Source organism: Phytophthora parasitica (genome assembly GCF_000247585.1).
Source record: "Phytophthora parasitica INRA-310 unplaced genomic scaffold supercont2.90, whole genome shotgun sequence".
Taxonomy (NCBI): Eukaryota; Oomycota; class Peronosporomycetes; order Peronosporales; family Peronosporaceae; genus Phytophthora; species Phytophthora nicotianae.
In genome coordinates, this window is record NW_008649076.1 from 36,065 (window position 1) to 54,591 (window position 18,527).

At 51.3% G+C, this 18,527-nt stretch overlaps 10 protein-coding genes across 12 annotated transcripts; 5 read left to right on the forward strand and 5 right to left on the reverse strand.

Annotated features, from left to right (window-relative positions):
- Positions 1-4: 4 nt before the first annotated feature.
- Positions 5-133, reverse strand: PPTG_24390 (hypothetical protein; the record flags this gene model as incomplete). Its single annotated transcript, XM_008916885.1, has 1 exon — positions 5-133. The coding sequence occupies one exon, from the start codon at positions 131-133 to the stop codon at positions 5-7; it is 129 nt and encodes a 42-aa protein (XP_008915133.1).
- Positions 134-807: 674 nt separating this feature from the next.
- On the forward strand, positions 808-1,612 carry PPTG_18664 (hypothetical protein). Its single transcript, XM_008916834.1, has one exon. It carries the CDS (start codon positions 862-864, stop codon positions 1,483-1,485), a length of 624 nt encoding a protein of 207 aa, XP_008915082.1. The 5' UTR covers positions 808-861; the 3' UTR covers positions 1,486-1,612.
- A 195-nt stretch (positions 1,613-1,807) lies between these two features.
- On the reverse strand, positions 1,808-2,844 carry PPTG_18665 (hypothetical protein; the record flags this gene model as incomplete). The annotated part of the gene is made up of 2 exons (XM_008916835.1): positions 1,808-2,369; positions 2,442-2,844. 2 exons carry the CDS (start codon positions 2,842-2,844, stop codon positions 1,975-1,977), a joined length of 798 nt encoding a protein of 265 aa, XP_008915083.1. The 3' UTR covers positions 1,808-1,974.
- Positions 2,845-5,742: 2,898 nt separating this feature from the next.
- On the reverse strand, positions 5,743-6,551 carry PPTG_18666 (hypothetical protein). Its single transcript, XM_008916836.1, has one exon. The coding sequence runs from the start codon at positions 6,515-6,517 to the stop codon at positions 5,795-5,797; it is 723 nt and encodes a 240-aa protein (XP_008915084.1). The 5' UTR covers positions 6,518-6,551; the 3' UTR covers positions 5,743-5,794.
- Positions 6,552-6,743: 192 nt separating this feature from the next.
- PPTG_18667 (serine/threonine protein kinase) lies at positions 6,744-9,452 on the reverse strand (the record flags this gene model as incomplete). Its single annotated transcript, XM_008916837.1, has 1 exon — positions 6,744-9,452. One exon carries the CDS (start codon positions 9,450-9,452, stop codon positions 6,744-6,746), a length of 2,709 nt encoding a protein of 902 aa, XP_008915085.1.
- A 114-nt stretch (positions 9,453-9,566) lies between these two features.
- PPTG_18668 lies at positions 9,567-10,805 on the forward strand. 2 transcript variants are annotated; one of them, XM_008916838.1, is made up of 4 exons: positions 9,567-9,899; positions 9,964-10,069; positions 10,142-10,341; positions 10,421-10,805. In XM_008916838.1, the coding sequence occupies exons 1-4, from the start codon at positions 9,623-9,625 to the stop codon at positions 10,687-10,689; spliced, it is 852 nt and encodes a 283-aa protein (XP_008915086.1). In that variant the 5' UTR covers positions 9,567-9,622; the 3' UTR covers positions 10,690-10,805. The 2 variants fall into 2 exon arrangements, with proteins under 2 accessions (XP_008915086.1, XP_008915087.1); XM_008916839.1 differs by having other exon boundaries at positions 10,142-10,805.
- A 126-nt stretch (positions 10,806-10,931) lies between these two features.
- PPTG_18669 lies at positions 10,932-13,546 on the forward strand. Of its 2 annotated transcripts, XM_008916840.1 has the most exons (2): positions 10,932-11,499; positions 11,655-13,546. In XM_008916840.1, exons 1-2 carry the CDS (start codon positions 11,086-11,088, stop codon positions 12,900-12,902), a joined length of 1,662 nt encoding a protein of 553 aa, XP_008915088.1. In that variant the 5' UTR covers positions 10,932-11,085; the 3' UTR covers positions 12,903-13,546. The 2 variants fall into 2 exon arrangements, with proteins under 2 accessions (XP_008915088.1, XP_008915089.1); XM_008916841.1 differs by having other exon boundaries at positions 10,932-13,546.
- Positions 13,045-13,520, reverse strand: PPTG_18670 (hypothetical protein). Its single transcript, XM_008916842.1, has one exon. The coding sequence runs from the start codon at positions 13,474-13,476 to the stop codon at positions 13,126-13,128; it is 351 nt and encodes a 116-aa protein (XP_008915090.1). The 5' UTR covers positions 13,477-13,520; the 3' UTR covers positions 13,045-13,125.
- Positions 13,547-13,631: 85 nt separating the features above from the next.
- Positions 13,632-14,384, forward strand: PPTG_18671 (hypothetical protein). The gene is made up of 3 exons (XM_008916843.1): positions 13,632-13,740; positions 13,838-13,941; positions 14,013-14,384. Exons 1-3 carry the CDS (start codon positions 13,690-13,692, stop codon positions 14,110-14,112), a joined length of 255 nt encoding a protein of 84 aa, XP_008915091.1. The 5' UTR covers positions 13,632-13,689; the 3' UTR covers positions 14,113-14,384.
- Positions 14,385-15,808: 1,424 nt separating this feature from the next.
- On the forward strand, positions 15,809-16,910 carry PPTG_18672 (hypothetical protein; the record flags this gene model as incomplete). The annotated part of the gene is made up of 3 exons (XM_008916844.1): positions 15,809-15,828; positions 15,966-16,540; positions 16,852-16,910. The coding sequence occupies 3 exons, from the start codon at positions 15,809-15,811 to the stop codon at positions 16,908-16,910; spliced, it is 654 nt and encodes a 217-aa protein (XP_008915092.1).
- Between the last annotated feature and the right edge of the window lie 1,617 nt (positions 16,911-18,527).

Consider the following 18,527-nt stretch of genomic DNA (forward strand, 5'->3'; position numbering starts at 1 on the left):
CGCATCAACACTGACGGAAAATTCCTATCGCAGCCATGAAGCCATGTGCCGCCTCGGAAAAGATTCTCGAATGCATTCCGCCGAAGCGGTGCCAGTAGATCCACGAATCGGCGAAAGCTTGTTCTGGCTTCATGCCAGAGCGAGATCGACGGAATTGGCAGCTTCGAGTCCAGCGCAGCGACGACACCCCGAAACGTTGAGGTTGAGATAGACGTCTCGTGTTGACTGTCCAGAGCAAACTCGCTGACGTTGAAGCTGTCACGATTGTTGCGTTGCTTTCGCTGTCAGCGGCTGGCTCGGTGGCACCTTTGCGGCTGATGGATCTCGCAGTTCCCTCCACCGGTAGGTCCTTCACGTAACCGAGACCTCAGCAAAACTCTTTTTCTTGTGGTGAGTACCTGCAATGGACAGGTACTTCGAAATAGTTCTCGCACGGGGAGCGGCGTGCTCACCAGAAGTCGTCCCTGTCGTTCGATTCCTTCAAGGTCTGGCCCACAAGGCCCCCTTGTAGGCCAGACCACCAGAACGGAGACTCTATCAATCGACAGGCTGACCAGATGTCGTGGCGGAACGACAGCCGAAAGAGCTCACTTCAACTGATTCCGTTGGTTTAGGCCAGGCAGCTTCATGCCGTGGTGGTGCCCCACATGGCTGTGAAAGCACCCATCCTACCTTTACCACGCCACTGACAGTCGCACGAGAGTTCCACCTGAACAGTTCAGGCACCTGATGTTGGGCACTGTCACCCCCTTCTTGTCAACTGCCAACTTAAGCACTTGGACAGTAGAGTTCATTCCTCAATTTGCTCTTCATCAGCAACAACGCCAAAACTTTCTTCTTCATCCAATTCAGCTCATCAAAATGAAGACGTGCCTTGCACTTGCTGCCACCACCCTCATCGTCGCCTCAACCTTCGACTCCGTCGTGGGCCTCGCCAAATACCTCGACGAGCTCCCGAACGGAAGCTCCTTCTCGCAGGAGCTCGGACACCCAGACAAGGACTCCTCTAAGTTTACGGACTTTGCAACAGCCTTCGCCGATGCCGGGCACTCGTGGACCGCCGAGTTCTGCGCCAAGACCTTTCCAGGCGCGTCGATGACCAACGGCGAGGCCTTCGGGGACCCGTGCTGCACGTGGAAGAAGGGCGGCACTCCAGATTTCACTGTGACGGCCTTCACGACGAGCCCTACCAAGGCCACCACTTGCGCATCGACAAGTCAGACGTCAACCGCTTCATCTACTGCTGCATCGACGGCATCGTCAACCGCCGCCTCGAGCGCTGGTAGCTCGACTTCGACCACGACGGATGCTCCCGTCACAACGGACGCGCCTGCTACAACGGACGCACCTGCTTCGACGGACGCCCCCGCTGCCACTGATGCTCCAGCCTCACCCACTATGCCCTCGACCCCGTCAGGAGGCTGTGCAGCGAAGGGTGCTGGTGGCAAAGGGCAGAGCAAGGGCAGCTACAGCTTCCGCCACTAAGCCGTAGAGTCAGCAGCGCCAACTTTTTGAGCGATAGAGTGGTGAACATCTGAGTGAATGTAGTGTAGTGTCTACGAGTAGACTCAAGCAAGGAGTATAGGTATCGAAGTAAATGTGCTTGTTCGAGTAACCCGCAGCTTCTATTTGCTGTTGCCATGGTCGTCATCAGCGTACTACTGTACACCAAAGTTCATACATTGTATCGACGACAATCATCAACATTGTTAGTAGATACTGATAACCATGGATTAACAATCAGCACCTTCACGTGCCGATACAAAGCACAATCGTAGTCGGACCACGCATGAAAGTAAGACAACTAACACTGCTTTAATACTTGTGGTTAAGGTGATGAAGTCTCCTGAAAAGTTTCGAATAGGATTCCTTGTTCTATTACAACAACGTCTAGAGACTTCGTTCTCTCTTTCTCTGTTTAACGACACCCAACATCCATGGATCAGATAAAGATCCAAGTGCAAGCGAGGTCGCTTAGTGACGGAACTTGCGGGCTCCCTTGGCAGCGCAACCGCCACCAGCAGCAGGAGGGGTCCAGCCACCCGAGGCAGGAGGTGTGCCCCAACTGGATCCGGTCGAAGGAGTCTCAGGAGTCTCAGGAGTCTCAGGAGTCTCAGGAGTCTCAGGAGTCTCAGGAGTCTCAGGAGTCTCGGCACCCGAGCCACCAGTGCTTGTGGCAGGGGCCTCCGTTGCGGGGGACATCTGTGACGGGTTGTCTTCGGTCGAAGGGGACTCAGGAGTCTCGGCACCCGAGCTCTCAGTCTCACCGCCCGAGCTTTCTGTCTCAGGGGCACCACCGGAGCTCTCCGTCTCACCGCCCGAGCTTTCAGTCTCTGTCGACGGGGTCTCAGCCGAAGGAGTCTCAGCACCTGAGCTCTCCGTCTCGGTTCCCGATCCCTGCGTCTCCGTCGACGGGGTCTCAGCCGAAGGAGTCTCAGCACCACCGCTGCCACCAGCGGCACTGCCACCAGCAGCACTGCCGCCACCGCCACCAGAAGCGCAAGTGGTAGCCTTGCCAGGAGTCGTCGTGAAAGCACTCACCGTGAAGTCCGGCTTGCCGCCCTTCTTCCACGTGCAACACGGGTCACCGAACGCCTCACCGTTCGTCATCGAAGCGCCAGGGAACGTAGCCTTGCAAAACTCAGCCGTCCACGTGTGGTCCGCGGCACCGAAAGCAGTACCGAACTTGGTGAACTTCGAGCTGTCCTTGCCCGGGTGGCCCAGCTCCTGCGTGAACAAGCTGCCGTTCGGGATCTCCTCGAGGTACGACTGCATGGCCGTGGTCGAGTCCATCGTGGTGGCCACGATAAGGGCGGAAGCAGCGAAAGCAGCGTACGTCTTCATGGTAGACTGTCTGTGTGTGGATCTGAAAGAAGCTGGCTAGAAGCTGTTTGGCGATGCGAAGCAAATTGCAGAATGGCAACCAGTGCGCACTCGTCTTTTTGTTGGTCTTTCCAGCTTGCCGTGCATCGAACTTCAAAGCCAAGTCGTCAGTCCGCTGGTGCTACCAAGATCTTCTGTCGGATGGGATTCCGGAGACAACCAGCCAGCGAGGGTATCGTTTCATGTTGGCTAGCCTAGCCGCTAGGATCTCGAACACGATGGGACTTTGGAATTAAGGACCAAGTGACGGGACAATAATCGTCTGAATGTTGTACGTTCGTTCATATTGCCTTGAAGACATTTTCTGCCAAAGCTTCGATCATTTACCAACGAAAATGCGTCGGGCGAACCACCAAAAGAAGATTGCAAAGGTGTGAAAAGTTGCTGGAACCGATGCACAGAAGTCTACTAGACTCAATATCTTTGACAGACTGCGGGCGGCTCGTTAATGGCAAGTCGTGGAAAGACTCGGTGAACTCGAAAACCAGGAGATTGACGCATCTTCCCCTTTTCGCCATGAACGGCATGTTTTTTTATTAATAATAAAAAACCGTTTTTACAAACGGATTAATTTTCTTCTAAAGTTTAATACATGATTGGTAACCACAAAATATATCACTGATTGAAAATTACGCAGTCGGCTTCGAAAGACGTAGATAGCCTTCATTGCCGCAAATAGGTTGAATTCAAAGCGTGTTGATACAGTACCAGTAGGTACATGTGCCATTCAGAGATTTTGGTGGTTCACGAGCACAGCCGCAAGGGCGGAAGACGAAGAGATGGTTTTCGTCGTACAATCGTCGGGACTTCTACGGACACCGCTTTGCATGAATGCACCGTCAGATTCCGTCGGTCGGAGTCCTGGGGATGTAGAGGCCTCGAAGTAGCAAATCGCTCCAAACGGGAAAGCCTCCGAATATAATACTTGATCGGTTTCTGCTGTCCTCGGCCTTTATCGCAAGTCTGGCACAAACAACATTATGGTGAAGGGTTAATCCTTTCATACATTAATGTTGTAGCTTAACCCTTCGCGGTGTGTTTATGGTATGCTCCGCCCAATTCGGCTCCAAACGCTTTGGTTAATATGTATTCTAACGAAATTCTTTTTTTGCTACGCTTTTAAGAGTAGAAGAACCCAACAATATTTGCTACAAACTGTATTTACGCGATGAATCCGCACGGGTCCCTATCAAAAGATGACGATGCAACTTCGAGAGTCTACCACTCAACAACAAAACACAGCTTAGAGAGACCTTTACGCTAGGCTAAAGCGAAGTATGGTTGCGATAGGGGATTAGTGCCCCAACCTCGGATTTGTCGCGTTTGACTGGAGAATTGCTCGAAACTTGAGTCTAAAAACGGTTGTTGACATATTTGTTCGTCGAGGGCAGATGGCACGCTGAACGACACAACTCGATAAAGAACACAGATTTGGCAGATTCCAAGATGACATTAATCGTGGACGAAAGTGCTCGCTGCACTTTGTACAAATTTCGATCTCAACAAGCGTTGGGCCGTGCCACAATTGTCAATCAAAACAACGACACAAGCACGCTGCTCTACTCACATGTCAAGGCAACATGAAGACATTCAACCTGCTTTAATTCGTGCAATTTCGCATGGCAACTACCGCCACCGATAATGTACGAGTCGTCCGCCGGAGCCATGATCGTCGTTGACATGTCCTGTACGTCGTCAAAGTAGTGGATGCGTTAGTTGTCGAAGATGAGCCGTTGAAGTAGATGTTGCCGATGTCGGAGTTGTGGAAGGTATCTGCGCAGAGCTCTTCAAAGATCGACTGGAGCGGTTGTTGCCTGAGTAGCCTGACCCCTGTGAGAAAAGAGAACCGTTGGAATGGCGTTGTCGATGCCGGCCGCGACAGCCAAACCAAATACAGTGGCAGTGGCTTGGAGACCTAGGGCTTCATGGTGCTTGTAAGAGAGGAAGTTGTTGGTTCTTAGCGGCAAATGCGCGGGTGATCATTCAGGTCATTCAAAAACGTGCCAGAAGAACTGCTGGCACTGATGGTCGTGCAATAATAATTTGTATCAATAGCGATACTCTGGTGCTGATAAATCTGATCGAAGCACAGAGCGCAGAGGTTTCAATTACAGAATTTAATGCATTGCCAAAGCTATCCGCGCGGGTAGCGTGCCAGTACTTCCCTGTGATTATGGTGCTCTCCTTGTAGCTGTCGGGCACGTTACGTGGTGGTGGCGTCGCGATCGGCACGGCCTCTAGCCTAGAGGCTCTAGGTGAGCCAGGGTCGTGGCTATTGATTTGGCTTTCAACACGCCGCTAATTTAGCTGTTCTTTATGACCAGCTGACGGAGTAAATTCCAAGTCGTCTGCGGTAAGGCAAGGTTTTTACAGACGGTACGATAAAAGTGTTTACAAGCGCTAGTAACGTTACGTATCGCGCAAGCTAATTTGCATGAATTCTGGTGGTGCATTATGAAAGGCAAGATTTCGACGTATGAGAATAGCATCTAAAATTGTGCGACTTGGGCATCAAAAACGGGTTAAATAGCTAGTAAAAACTAGCTGTGACGCTCTGCAAAAACGCTGTGCGTCGCATGCTTCAAAGAAGCGGCTTCACGAACTCTCCGCATTGTAAAGCAGTACCCATGCACTGCATCATGCAGCTACCGAAAGCGCGTCACGTGCGACGGTATCACGTCGATGGACGTGAGCTTGTACGTACCGATACCACTGGTGCCGCCTACATTCATGACAGGAATCCTGTGGTTTGGCTAACTGTATCGGTGCATCTAATATAATAGTACCGCCACACCGCTGTAGAGTGGTGAAACTGGTTGAAGAAATATAGCAACGAGGGTTGGCAATACATATAGATCGTCTTGCGGTCATCTAGTCATGCATTATTGTTAGTCTTTGCTGCTCGCATTCCCTATTCATGCGAATGAGATAGCAGATTGGTTTGTAGGGATTCTTCGAACGAGTGTCGGAACCGTGCGTACGCCGTCGGCAGCACACTTACGTCGCGCTTGAGGAAACTGTCTTGGATCCAGAACTGCACCACATTGAGGAAACTTGGACATACAATCATTACAAGCACCAATTCTGCGAACGGATACCCGCGCAGGGAATGGAACAGTAGTTCACCGAAGAGGCCGAGGGGCGTCGCTGCTGCAATCATGACGGACACCACGATGGCCTTGGAAAAGAGGATGATTACCAGCCACGCGACCAGTTGCAGCGCCCACACCCGATACGATGGCGGGCTTCCATAGTCACCGCTCTCCTGAATATTGACCCAATTCATGCTAAAGGCCAACTCTTGCTGCAGCCGGAGAAACGCGAGGCTCACAACCATACCGAGTGTACAGTCACTGAGGAAGTTGAGGAAGTACCAGGCACATTCATCCGTCACGGGCGGCATTTGAATAGACGCGAGGAGGTTCATGAAGTGGCCCGCGGTGGCACCGATCATCTGCTTGCCAACGTCCATCAGCCAAATCTGTAGTGGCCGCCGAGGACGTTCGACGTGGCGCTTGTACCAGAGTGTGGCGACGGCAATTAAACCTAGCAGCGCCTGGATGGCGTACGATGCTGCATTCGAGAACAGCGCGCATTGCTCCACATCGTCCTGTGCGAGCTCCGGCAACGGCATAACAGTGTGCAGCTTGCTTGTCGTTCAGGACGCTTGTGTGGCACTACTCTTTTTGCATCGCGAATCTACGATCTTTGTCTTGAAGGGTCGTTGACGTGAAAGGGTTAACCTTTTTGCAGAGCAAAATACTATTTCTCGTGTTGAAGAGCGGGTATCTCCGCTTCAAGCTTCGAGCACCGTAAATCGTTTACTCTGTTGGACTTTAATTATTCGTGGCATGCGCGACTTAGGTCGACTTGCGGCCCTTTTCGATTGTTCTATGCTGGATCTGGTTCAGAATTTGGAGCGAGCGCCGCGACGCGCCTGCCCCTGCTCCTGCGGATGGCGGCGTCTTCTTCTTCTTCTTGATAAGCATGGGGTGCGCGGTAGGTGTCAGTGATTGCTGCGCGGCAGTTCGATGGACGCCAACAGAGCGAGTTTTAAGCCAGTTCACTGGCTTGTTCGCTCCAGGAACGCTCGCTTCGGTGAAACTCTTGGAAGCGAACAACCGTGACTTCGGCCCCGTTGGACGCTGCGTATGACCTGTGGGGGTATCACGCTTGTGCGCTCTCGAAGCACTGGACGTCGGAGTCTTGTGACGAGAGCCTTCAGCCACAGGGGACATGAAGGTCGCGTCCGTGCTGCCCGTTGGTTTAAGAGGGAAGAGTCCGTTCTCGGTAGTCTCGAAGTATTCCAGCTCGTCCAGATGTTCGTAGATCTCACGGAACGTCGGACGCACTCCCCACGCCGTACAGCGCATAAAGAGACTGTAGTATGGACCCAACCGAGCCTTCGCAGCATCGGGTACTTGAGTCACAGTGACGTCCTGCAGCAGTTTGTGCAAGCTGCGCGTCTCCACGAATTCTTTTGGCACGATCTCCCCGACAAGTAAACGATACAAGATTTCTCGTCCGAAGGCGCCGACGTCGCAGTTCTTGTGAAAGCTGAACGAGCTGTCCAGGATCTTGGGTTCATCTGCTGGGAGCTTGATGCGGCCAAAGTCAGACAGCTTGATGTCTGGTTCCCAACTTTGTTCATAACCCTCAGGTGGCGTACGCATCAGAATGTTCCGACAAGCCAGATCACCGTGGGCGACGTTGATATCTTCGTGGAGCGTGATCATGGGCAAGCAGATCTGCTTCAGCATCGCCTTCGTGTCATCAAACGACAGCGTGTAGCGGCGGTGCTTTGACCCTCCCGAATTCACGCCGTATCGTCTTAAATAGTCGCTTAGCTTGCAATCCATCACCTCCAGTGCAATGCATGTGTGTTCAATGGCATCGCACAGACCAAGACACTGCAGGAACCCTTTCATGTGACGCACTCGACGTAAATAATGCAGTTCCAGAGCGGCGCGGTGCTTCGCTTCGTGTTCGGGAAACCCTTCGTGCGGTTTAGCGCGTTTCAGAGCAACCTTCTGTCCGTTGATCACCGCTGCAGTCACCTTGCCGTCAGTACCTTCGCCATACACACCTCCAGTGTATTCGACATCAGTCTCGCAGTTAAATAGGCCAACATCTCCAATCACCGACGTACTCGTGAACGCGCTGGACGTGCTGTCCGTCTGAGCTCTAGTTGCATCTGCTTCAGTGTGGGATACCATGCTGTTGCAGCTTTCTTGGGACAGCGGAGCGAGCTTATCGACGTGGCTGTGGACACTCGTAGATTCCTGAGAGAGACCAACTTCTTGCTGCGAGTCCATGGCTGCTCCGTCGTCTGCGCTGTGATTATCGTCTTCATCTTCCGCAGCGGGCTTCCTCTCCACCACTACACTCGATTTAAACTCAGTATCGTCATCCACGACTTCTGCCGACATGTCCTTCTCCTGGTCTTCTTGTGTCGGATCGTACACTAGTTCCTCGGTCTGGCTCAGTGGAAGGGAGATAGAGGCAGCAGTATATGGGCTTTGGAAGACCGGCTTCCGGGGTGGCGGGCTGGTGAAGGTCGTAGGTGTGCTAGTGAACGGCATCGTTCGTCGAGCTTGAGGACTCGTGAACGTCATTAGCCTACGTGCCTGCGGACTTGTAAAGTTAATTGGTCGTCGTGTCTGCGTTGCGGTCGCAGGAGACGACATTCGAGACGGAGCGGGTGCCTTCACGGGCGTAGGCGCTTCAAGTCGTTGCTGTAGCTTTTCGTTCGTCTTCAGGTTCTTTTCTAGCTTCTTCAGCGCGAGCGCTTTGTTCTCTGGACGTGGTGCCCGCTCTGGAGAGAAGGAGATCATGCGCTTCCTAGTCGAAGCCGACGAACTGCTCTGTGCGATGCCCCTTGCCACATTTTTCTTTGGTTTGCTAGCTATAATCACAGGCGGCGCACTTTTCTCTGGTGTCGGATCAATGCCTGACGTCTTGTGCTTTGTCTGATTAGTTGTCTCTACTGGCGAGTGCATGGACATTCGATCCGGTGACATGAGCTCAGGCAGTACACTCTTCTCTTCAGTCTCGATAGCCTCCTCAACGTCCTCCTTCTCTTCGTCCACAGGTTGATCCTCCACTGAATTCTCCTCAGGCTCAGGTTGAATGTTGCTATCCTCCGGCTCAACCGAAGGTTCCATTTCTTCGGACCCCACTTTCTCCTCTTGTGAATTTTGATCCATTGCTTCCTCCCCTTCAGGCACATAGTCATCGTCATCGTCATCGTCCTGTTCCTCCATCTCACTTGGAGACGTCTCCAGTTCCTGCTCCTGTGCTATTTGTTCCATTGTATCCTTTTGCTTCTTCTCTGGCGTATTTTCCGCTTCAATTTCCGCCTGGGCTGCCATAACCGCGTGCATGTACTCGCGGTTTTTCCTGCGCAAGTATCGGTCGGTTGTCCACGCAGACTGACGCTGTGGCTTCGGCTTCGGCTTCACCTTTGCTTCTGCGGGCTTGGCATTCTGGATACGCCTCCGCTTGCGCGGCTCACGATTCTCTTCCATCTCCAGCCGTTTCGAGGCGCGAGTTCGGCGTGTGGGCGGCATCCCTACTATCGAAAATGAAAGCGCGCAAATGCTTGAAAAAGTGGCGCGCAACAATTTCCCGATTTTTCGAGGAACCTGTCTTACAAAAACTAAGTAATCGTCTTCGGTTTTTATGATTTTTGCATATTTTGTTTCTGCTCCAGAACAACCATTGGCACAAGAGACGCAATATGGCGAACACTAACGGCACTGTTGTGGCGCTGTCCTTCAGCGCCGACATGTACAAGAAGCTGTTTCCAGCAGAGTACATGCGCAAGTGCCTAGCAAACAAGGTCCGGCCCGACTCGCGCACCATCGAGGCTACGCGCGCCGTACAACTGCAGACGGACGTGGTCCAGACTGCAGCCAGCTCTAGCCTCATCAAGCTCGGCAAGACGTCAGTGCTGACGGCAATCAAGCTAGCCGTGGGCACACCAGCAGTCAATACACCCGACCAGGGAGAGATTGGTGCGCTGACTGTATGAATTGGGGCATGGTGGTGATGCTGTTGACTAATATCCATTCATTGCAGCGATTCAGGTGCATTTGTCACCGTTATGCTCGAACCGGTTCACGGTGGGCCGTCCGTCGGAGGAGGCGCAAAGTATTGGTAGCCAGCTTACGAGAATTATTGTTGGGTATGCGGCTCTGCTGAATTTGAATGTGATGATCAGCAGACTAATGGTTTCATTGTGTCGTGGCTTGGGCAGCTCACGTGTGGTGGAGATGGAGAGTCTGAGCATCGTCAAGGGCCAGTCGGCGTGGAAACTTATGGTGGACGTGTACTGCGTGGATCACGACGGCAACGTGCTGGACGCTGCGCTCACGTCGATCATTGCGGCGCTGAAAACGTTGAAGCTGCCGGCCACATCCGTCAATGAGGCGGACAATGTGGTATCTATCGCACCAGGTGAGCTGCCGGCCATTGCCATGCATTGCGCTATTTCTACTGCATACTTAGCTAACTTCTGCATGCTTGCTCTTTGCAGACGGAGACGCGACGCCACTGCGAGTGGAGCACGGCGCGTTCGCGACCTCATTCGCCGTGGTGGACGGCGTGGTGCTTGTTGACCCGACGAGCGACGAGGAGGACCTGGCCAGCACCGTATTCAGCCTATCATACAGCACTGACGGCCAGCTCTGCGGTGTGCACAAGGCTGGTGGATCGATCGTGGCGCCCAACGTGATGCAACAATGCATGACGATCGCCAAGCAGAACAGCAAGGAGCTGGCAAAGCTGGTGGATGCTTCGACCTAGCGTGGCTCAAACATCCTATTGAACAGCATGGAAATAGACCCTTAATTTTCATATTGTATTCAGCGCACTGTAGCATTAGACTATGCTATAGCATAAATAGAACCATTTCAACCACGAACCTTTCATTTTCAATCGATTTTGAGCTTCGATGATATCTATTTTGGAGGTCGGTACGGACTCTCATACAACCGGCCTTTATATCGGACCGGCTTCATTTTGCGCAAATCTGATTCCTTGTCACTCGCAAAAAAGATCCCAAGCAGCAGTTCAGAGGTAGCCGACGGCTGTGGAAGCAGAGAGCTCAGCTCGAGAGGGAGGAGGGAGTACGGTCCGATTGCTCTGTGTGCAAGCGGCTGTAGCCAACAGAGCAGAATAAGTAGCGAGTCCGCCAGTGCCATGAACGAGGGCATACCGCTGTGGCATTCTCCCGCCAGTTCTGTGGCGTCCGTGGCTGGATCCATTGCGCGCGAGAGTTCCGTAGAGCCCGCACGGCAGTCGAGACGTGTGCGCAACAACGGGATATTGCCAACCGCAATGACGCCGCGTATGATCCGCACTGTGACTATTGCAGCTTTGCTGGTGGCCGTATCCTTCTACATCATCGGCGGCGCGATGCTGTCAACGTCGGTGCAAGGCGCAGCAACGTCTGGCACACCGAACGCGATCGTTGCAACTGCAGACACAACGAGTGCGGCTGCTGCGACGCTGAGAGATATCGAGCACGCTGAGGTGAAGAACAGTCGAACGGATGGCGTGGCAGACGACAGTGTGCTGTTCCTACCCGGATTCGGAGCTCCAAGGGAGAAGCAGGTGCGTCTGCTTAGAGGAGACGGCACCACGAGTGGCGTGTTCCTGTCAGTGCTGCTGCCATTCTGGCCGTTCGCATTGATCTGCGTAATTGTGTTGATCGTGTTGAGACTCATCGACGGCCCATGCCTCGACTATTATGTGTGGTATGTGAACAGTATGCTGGCCTGGTCGGAGTGAACAGCGTTAACGCAGGGAAACTCTTCTACTGGTTCTTCGAGACGCGCGCGCCCATGCAGATTGATGATCGAACGCCGCTGCTGCTCTGGCTCAATGGCGGGCCTGGCGCGTCGTCGATGACGGGATTGCTGACTGAAATGGGTCCTTATCGTCTCACGAAAGAGCGGAAGCTGATCCCGCACGAACATTCGTGGACCAATATTGGGCACATGCTGTTCTTCGACCAGCCCGTCGGTACAGGTTACTCGTCTGTGCGCGATGACATCGGCCACGTGGATACACAGGAGGAAGTTGCAGAGCAGCTCTATCGCGGTCTGCAGGGATTCTTCAGACGCCACCCAGAGTACAAACACAATCCGCTGTATGTGTGCGGGGAATCGTACGCTGGTAAATATGCTCCGTCCATCTCGCACTACATCCACGTTAAGAACAGTGGCCTACCAGACAGCGATGACGTTGTCATCAATTTGACTGGCGTTGCCATTGGCAACGGCGATATGTGGCCCGTGTTGCAGACCCGTTCCGTACCAGACTTTGCAATTGCATTGGGACTCATCGATTCGCAGCAGTACGAAGATGCAAACGCGCAGATCAGTGTATGCGAGGAGTTGCATCGACAGGGTCGAGATGTTGACGCCTTCCAGGTATGCCAATCCGTCACCCAGAAGATCTATGAGGCTGCGGGGAACCCATTTATTTATGACATCCGCCAGTCGGGCAATACCTTCGCGGACCTGAGTACACTGTTATCGAGCTACTTCAATGACGACGCTGTACGTCGAGCGCTGAATGTACCCCCTGGGACTCCGTGGACATCAGTGGACGGATCGATCTACGGTACGTCACCCTCAGCGCCGGCATTAGTTCGTCATCTGCTGCAGGACGAGATGCTGGATGTGCCTATCGACGTGTTCCGCGACTTGTTGGACAACTACAAGTTCCTCTTCTATGCTGGCAATATGGACGGCTCGTTGTGCAACAACTTGGGCGTAGGACGCATCATCGATCGCCTTGCCTGGACCGATACAACCAAGTACCGTGTAGCCAAGCGACAGCCTTGGATGGTGGACGGGAAGGTGGCGGGTCTGGCCAAGTCTGCAGGGAACATGAGCTACGTGGTGGTTCTGAACTCGGGTCACCTCGTCCCTTCAGACCAGCCAGAAGCCTCACTCGACATGATGCGGCGTTTTGTCAACAACGAGCCCTTTTTCACGCTCTCCCCGTAGCCACTTCAAAATACACTAAAGGATCCTAGAAAACGCTGAGCACCAGCCACCACACCTGTTCCTTGCGTTTTGTCAGGCAAGGAATAGCGGCAGGTTGTACACTTATACAACAGATCTGCAAGTAAATAAAGTCGACACATACTTGCACTAGCTGAAGCTTTTGACGTGTTATTGGTGTAGCCATGAAGACGCGTCGGGGAGATTGCTACACCATTTTTGCTGTTTAGACGACGACCATCCACTCGCGGATCGAGTAGGACGTGACGAGGTCGTTGAGCATGTACGGATCGGCCTTGACGAAGTCCTCGATGGTTTGTTTGTCCTCTACGTTGAAGATGAAGACACCGGCGTCCGGTGGGTTCACCAGTGCGCCTCCCATGACGACATGACCGTCCTTCTTGGCGTTTACAGCGCGCTCCAGGTGCTCAGCACGGAACGGACCGCGGCGATCCAGGATGTCGCCCACGTACTCGTAGCGCAGAATGTAGTACTTCTTGTCGGCGGCGGCGGACATGGCGCGAGACAGCGGAGAGAGCGAGCGGGAGGAGACTTGGCGAATGCTACGTGCAAGCATAATTCTAAACCCTAGCGTAAGCAGCTAATGTGCACATAAAAACATAATTATGTAAGTAATTTAAGATGGAATGAAAATATTAGTATATTATTTACTTTTTTTTTTTTTCTCGAATCTGTTCGGTAAGTAATCTACAGTACGAGCTATTTTGCACGCAATAAATTACGAATTTTATTTTATGTGTGGGTGGTGTTGGATTAAAACATCGATCCCATGGCGAATACGCGAGCGGAGGTGCTGCGTCTGTACCGCGCTATCTACCGGGTGCGTGGCCATTGTGGAGCATTAGTATGCGCTAACCACGAGTGGAGGTGCTGGAGAATATGACAATATCTTATTTTGCTTGCTTTACGCACTGCAGGCGGCCGGGAAGATGCCGACACGAGACCGCACCAACTACGTACGTCGCCGACTTCGTCACGAATACGACCAGACTCGTGAAGAGATTAATCCGGAGAGAATCAGGTACCCTTCAGTATATAATGCTATATGTTCTTCGGAGACGTACAATGCTAACGACCTGTTGTCGTTGCCAGTTTCCTGCTTCGTCTCGCGGAGACGCAGTTGGACACGGTGGAGGTACAGGCGCAGCATTTAAAGTCCACCTTCTCCAGCCCAGACTATCATCGCACATAGACCGCCGGTGACCAATAGAATGTCACAGTGGCAACCTCTAAGAACTCGTCGTGCTGTTTCCGATCCTCATTTGCTGTTCACGGGTGCTAACGTAGGCGAGTATGTTGTTGTCCCAGGTCGTGTTGGTTTAGACAGCGCTCGATGCTCCGTCGGCGAAGCTGATGCATTAACACTGACTAGACATACTACGTAGCTGACAAGGACTGTGAATAATGACGTAGTTAATTAAGCACGATATCTCGTCTCCAAAGCCGAGTTACTTTTGATACTTCATCTTTTGGTTGGGACCGGAATTCCGACACAAAATGATTATACTGGGAACATTGGACAGCCCTCTACGGATTAAGTCCACTGTATTGCGTAACTCGGGTGATGTTATCTCGGTCAACATTCAGCTTACACCTTAATGTGAGCTGATTGTTGGGCGAATGTTGTACTGACGGGGTATCACAAACTCACACTTTTTCTGCGTCGGTGCCTAACGTGGAGTTGCACTTCGCTTCGAGACGAACTATCACCTGCCGAGCGAAAGAAACGGAGGCAAGCGGAAAACATGAGCGACAACAGATGAAGAAAGGTATCCGACCGAGTCGTTTCTCGTTACAGCTACTCTGTCGCTTTGCTCAATGTTTGTTCGTTCAGTTGGTGGCGAGCTACTCACCAAGCCGACCGTGCCGAAGCAGAATCACCTAGACCAGAAGGTCGTTTATGTGTGGAAGTATCGAGAGTATAGTAAGAGTAGGCAACGCTCAAGTTATTCGGGCTACACCTCGTACTGCCCCGGTCCTATCTGTGGCCGCAGATGGGTTCCGGTGGGCGTACACCGAGCGCTCTAAACAGGCACTAACCACCGAAATATATATGTAGCTGCTCGATACACGTGTGTTCCCTAGCAGCCGTGCGGATGTGGGGTGGCTCCTTCGATCTACCGGTCGTCCAAGGCTGCGTCAGTGGGCTATGATACTGCTTAGCGGGCTACGATACCGCAGGGGCTAAACGACCCTATTGGACTGCCAGCACTTGGAGGGCAGGCTGCAACACTTCACTCGACCGTACGGGGCTTCGATACCCGTCTCCACACACTCCGGAGCTACTCCACGAACAACTTAAGCACTACTTTGTCTTTATCCTGCTTCTCTATAGTAGCTGCCGCCAACCTCACCGTAGTAAACTCAACGCTTTCAAGGCACTCCAACTTGTTGTCGGTAACTCAGTCGTCCTGCTAGCTTCGCAGCTAATTCAAGACTGCCCTATACTACAAATGCATCTGCCTTCACTGGATTCTCGCGGCTCTTCGGGCTTCGAGATCTTCAACAGCTGCGCCTCCTCACGTTCGATCTCAGCCGCTCAATATCACTGTCATCGCCCCTCTGTCGTCTGTACTGCTTTGCTCCTTCGTCGCCTGGGTCATCTCTCCTTGAAGATGGCCTCAGCAGTGCCACCGTCTGCTGTCGTCGTGGGTGACGCTGTCGCCACGACACTGCGTCTCCTGGCCTCCGGCTACTCGTCCTACTGCTCTTCCTGTTGCTGTCTTGGTGATCCTTCGGCGTCTTCTCCTTCTTCGCCATCTCCCTGTCTTGGTGCTTGTCGTACTCTTCTTGTCATCTTCGTCAGCCCCACCTTCTGCTCTGTACTGCATCTGCACCACAGTCATCCCCACAGTATTTCATACTGTTACTGTATCAAAGACAAGTATATGACGAAAATCCAGCAGGTGTAAATAGTTTTCAAGTGGCACAGGTAAGTGCTTGACATGTTGCATTTATTGCGCGGGGGGCCCAGTGAAGCAAATATGGAATCTCAAAGAAATGATGAACGCTCTAATCTCTCTCGAAGTCGGTCCTGTTGCGAAGACATATCTCGGAAGAATCTTTTTACTGGCCCTCGCTCATTCCCTTTAAGGCTTTCTGCGGCTCGTACGATGAACGCGTTGCGAAAAACCACAGCACTGTTGGGCGGCGCTTCGCCTCCACGTTTGGTGTAGTCTTCGACGTCGATGATGTGCTGTTGCACGGCAAGACTTTAATCCCAGGCGCTCGAGAGGTGCTGCTAGAACTGGAGGCGACCAACACCCCGTTCGCCGTCATGACAAACGGCGGTGGATACCGGAAGGACAATCAGGCGCGGCAGATCGAGGGCTCCGGCGTGTTTGTCCCCACCGAACCCATGAGAATGAGCCACACGCCGATGCACGAACTGGCACACAAACACCGGGTACTGGCCGTCGGTAAGGACTGCGTCGAGATCCGCAAAGTCATGGCCAACTACGGCTTTAACTACGTGGGCACTGTAGACCAATTACACCGCTATCTCCACAACGTACCTGAACGTCAAGGCACAGGACCCTTTGAACCACGACAGACGCTTCGACTCTGGCGAACAGTCAAAGTACAGCTGAACCGCGACTTGCTCTCACTTATTGTTACTGGTGCGGTGGGGGGTACCCCCCCCCCCCCCTTCAGATTTGAAAAAGGACATCAGTTTAAAATTCAAATGCGTTCAAACGGCTGCGGGAATCGCTCCAGTACAACGAGGCTACATGAATAAAAATATGCATTCCCAGCTAAGCCGAAGACAATCTAGTTGTTCGAAGAGCCACCAACATAATGACACTCACACCTTGGGCTGTTTTGTGCAGTACACGAAAGTGCACAAAAGTACTTTCGTGCAGTTTCGTGCACTTGCATTTAATATTTAATAGAAGTACGTAATTAGCTCATACCAACAAGACATCTTTAGTGGACGTCCTGATCGACTCGCGGTGTCAACCAAGGCAATCCAAGCAGAAAATATTCTAGGACTCGCACGTAGTATACGTGGATATTGCTAAAGTCTACTTTGACTGGAATAGCTTAAAGCCAAACAATATAAACTACTTGTTTTGCAGTCTTCTGCACCAGAGGAAACTCTTTTTTTTTCTCTTCTATTACAAAATCGCTCTTGGCCAGACACATTTCTAAAAAATTCTAAATTTATTTGGTTTGTTTTGCGGTTTATATACTTCATATAGTATTGCTGCCGTGTAGGAAAAATAGACTACTATTCCGAACGTGGTACGAACCGCAAAGGCTGCTGCATCTAACATAACATAATCAGAACGACAGCTAGTTGCAGCAACTACAAGAACGCTGAATTATCCTTAGTAAAGAGTAATAAAAAAACAAAACAAAACAAACAGGATAGCTCGAATATTTCAAGACAGGAGAGGGAGGATGAGTGCTTGGGGGCGGGCGTGGAGAACTAAAAGTGGCCTCCCACGTCCAAATGCCTGGCAGCCACACTGCCCCCTTCATTACGAGTATATCCTGTCTAAGTAGATATTTCCTCACTAACAGGACTGGTCTCAGCACTACCGGTACTAATTGTGACCCCAAGGTTACGGTACGCTTACTAACGGATTTGAGTATGGTACCAAATTATGGGTACAGTTGATGGTAAGTTTACGGTACAGTTTACGGGACGGATCATTGTGACTAATACAGGCTGAAGGAATGGACACAAGAGAGTGTAGATATCCTCCAGAGTCTAATTAACAATGTCACTTTTCATTTTACCCAAGAACTACCAAGCTTCCTCCTAAAACGTTACACTAATCCGTTTCCACCAACCAAGCAATTTTGCAGATCTATCGGAGAGCCTAGTGTGTAAAACCGCCAAATACACTCAGGCTGTCAATACGTATTCTCGCTCGCTCTGAGAAAGTTTTTTTTCTTGATAATGCATGACTGATGTTTCATTGAATATCACTACCGTCCAAAAAAAAACTACTTTAGCTTGCTTTCCCAGCCTATGTGTAACCCTTGTTCTCGTCACTACCAGCCAAAATCCTCTAGTTATAATTTGTCTGTCATCAATTGAGTTAAATGGCAATGGAAACTTCGCATATGATGGTTATTGTGTGCTAGTTATTGCCAATATAAATTTATGCAGACTAGATACAATAACAAGCATATGAGTGGCAAAAGAATGGTTGTATTTTTTTCTTCAGTTGAAGTTTAAAACTGTATTTACAGCTATAACCTTGAAATCCGCAATGTAGGCAAGTCTTTCCTTACTGTAATTCTGGCCATCACTAGACGCAAAACGAAGGGCAGCTGAAACACAGAATACTGTAACTAATTGCAAAATGTAGCTCAATGTCACCGTCAATTTTTAAAATGTAATAATATTGAAGTTTTAGATAGCATTTCAGACTATTTTTGGTGTTCACAATTAGTCTGTGTTCAAAGTTAGTCTGTGTCGCTTGATGACAGGCTATTTATTGTAAGCACTTTGAATATTTGTTGGCATAAATTAGTCTGGCCCAGACTAATTACTGTAACTACTGTAATTCTCTGGATATTTATATCCAGAGTCTTAGGTGGGTTCGAGACCCCTCGAAGATCCTATATAAACAAATATTTTTCTGCTTGTGT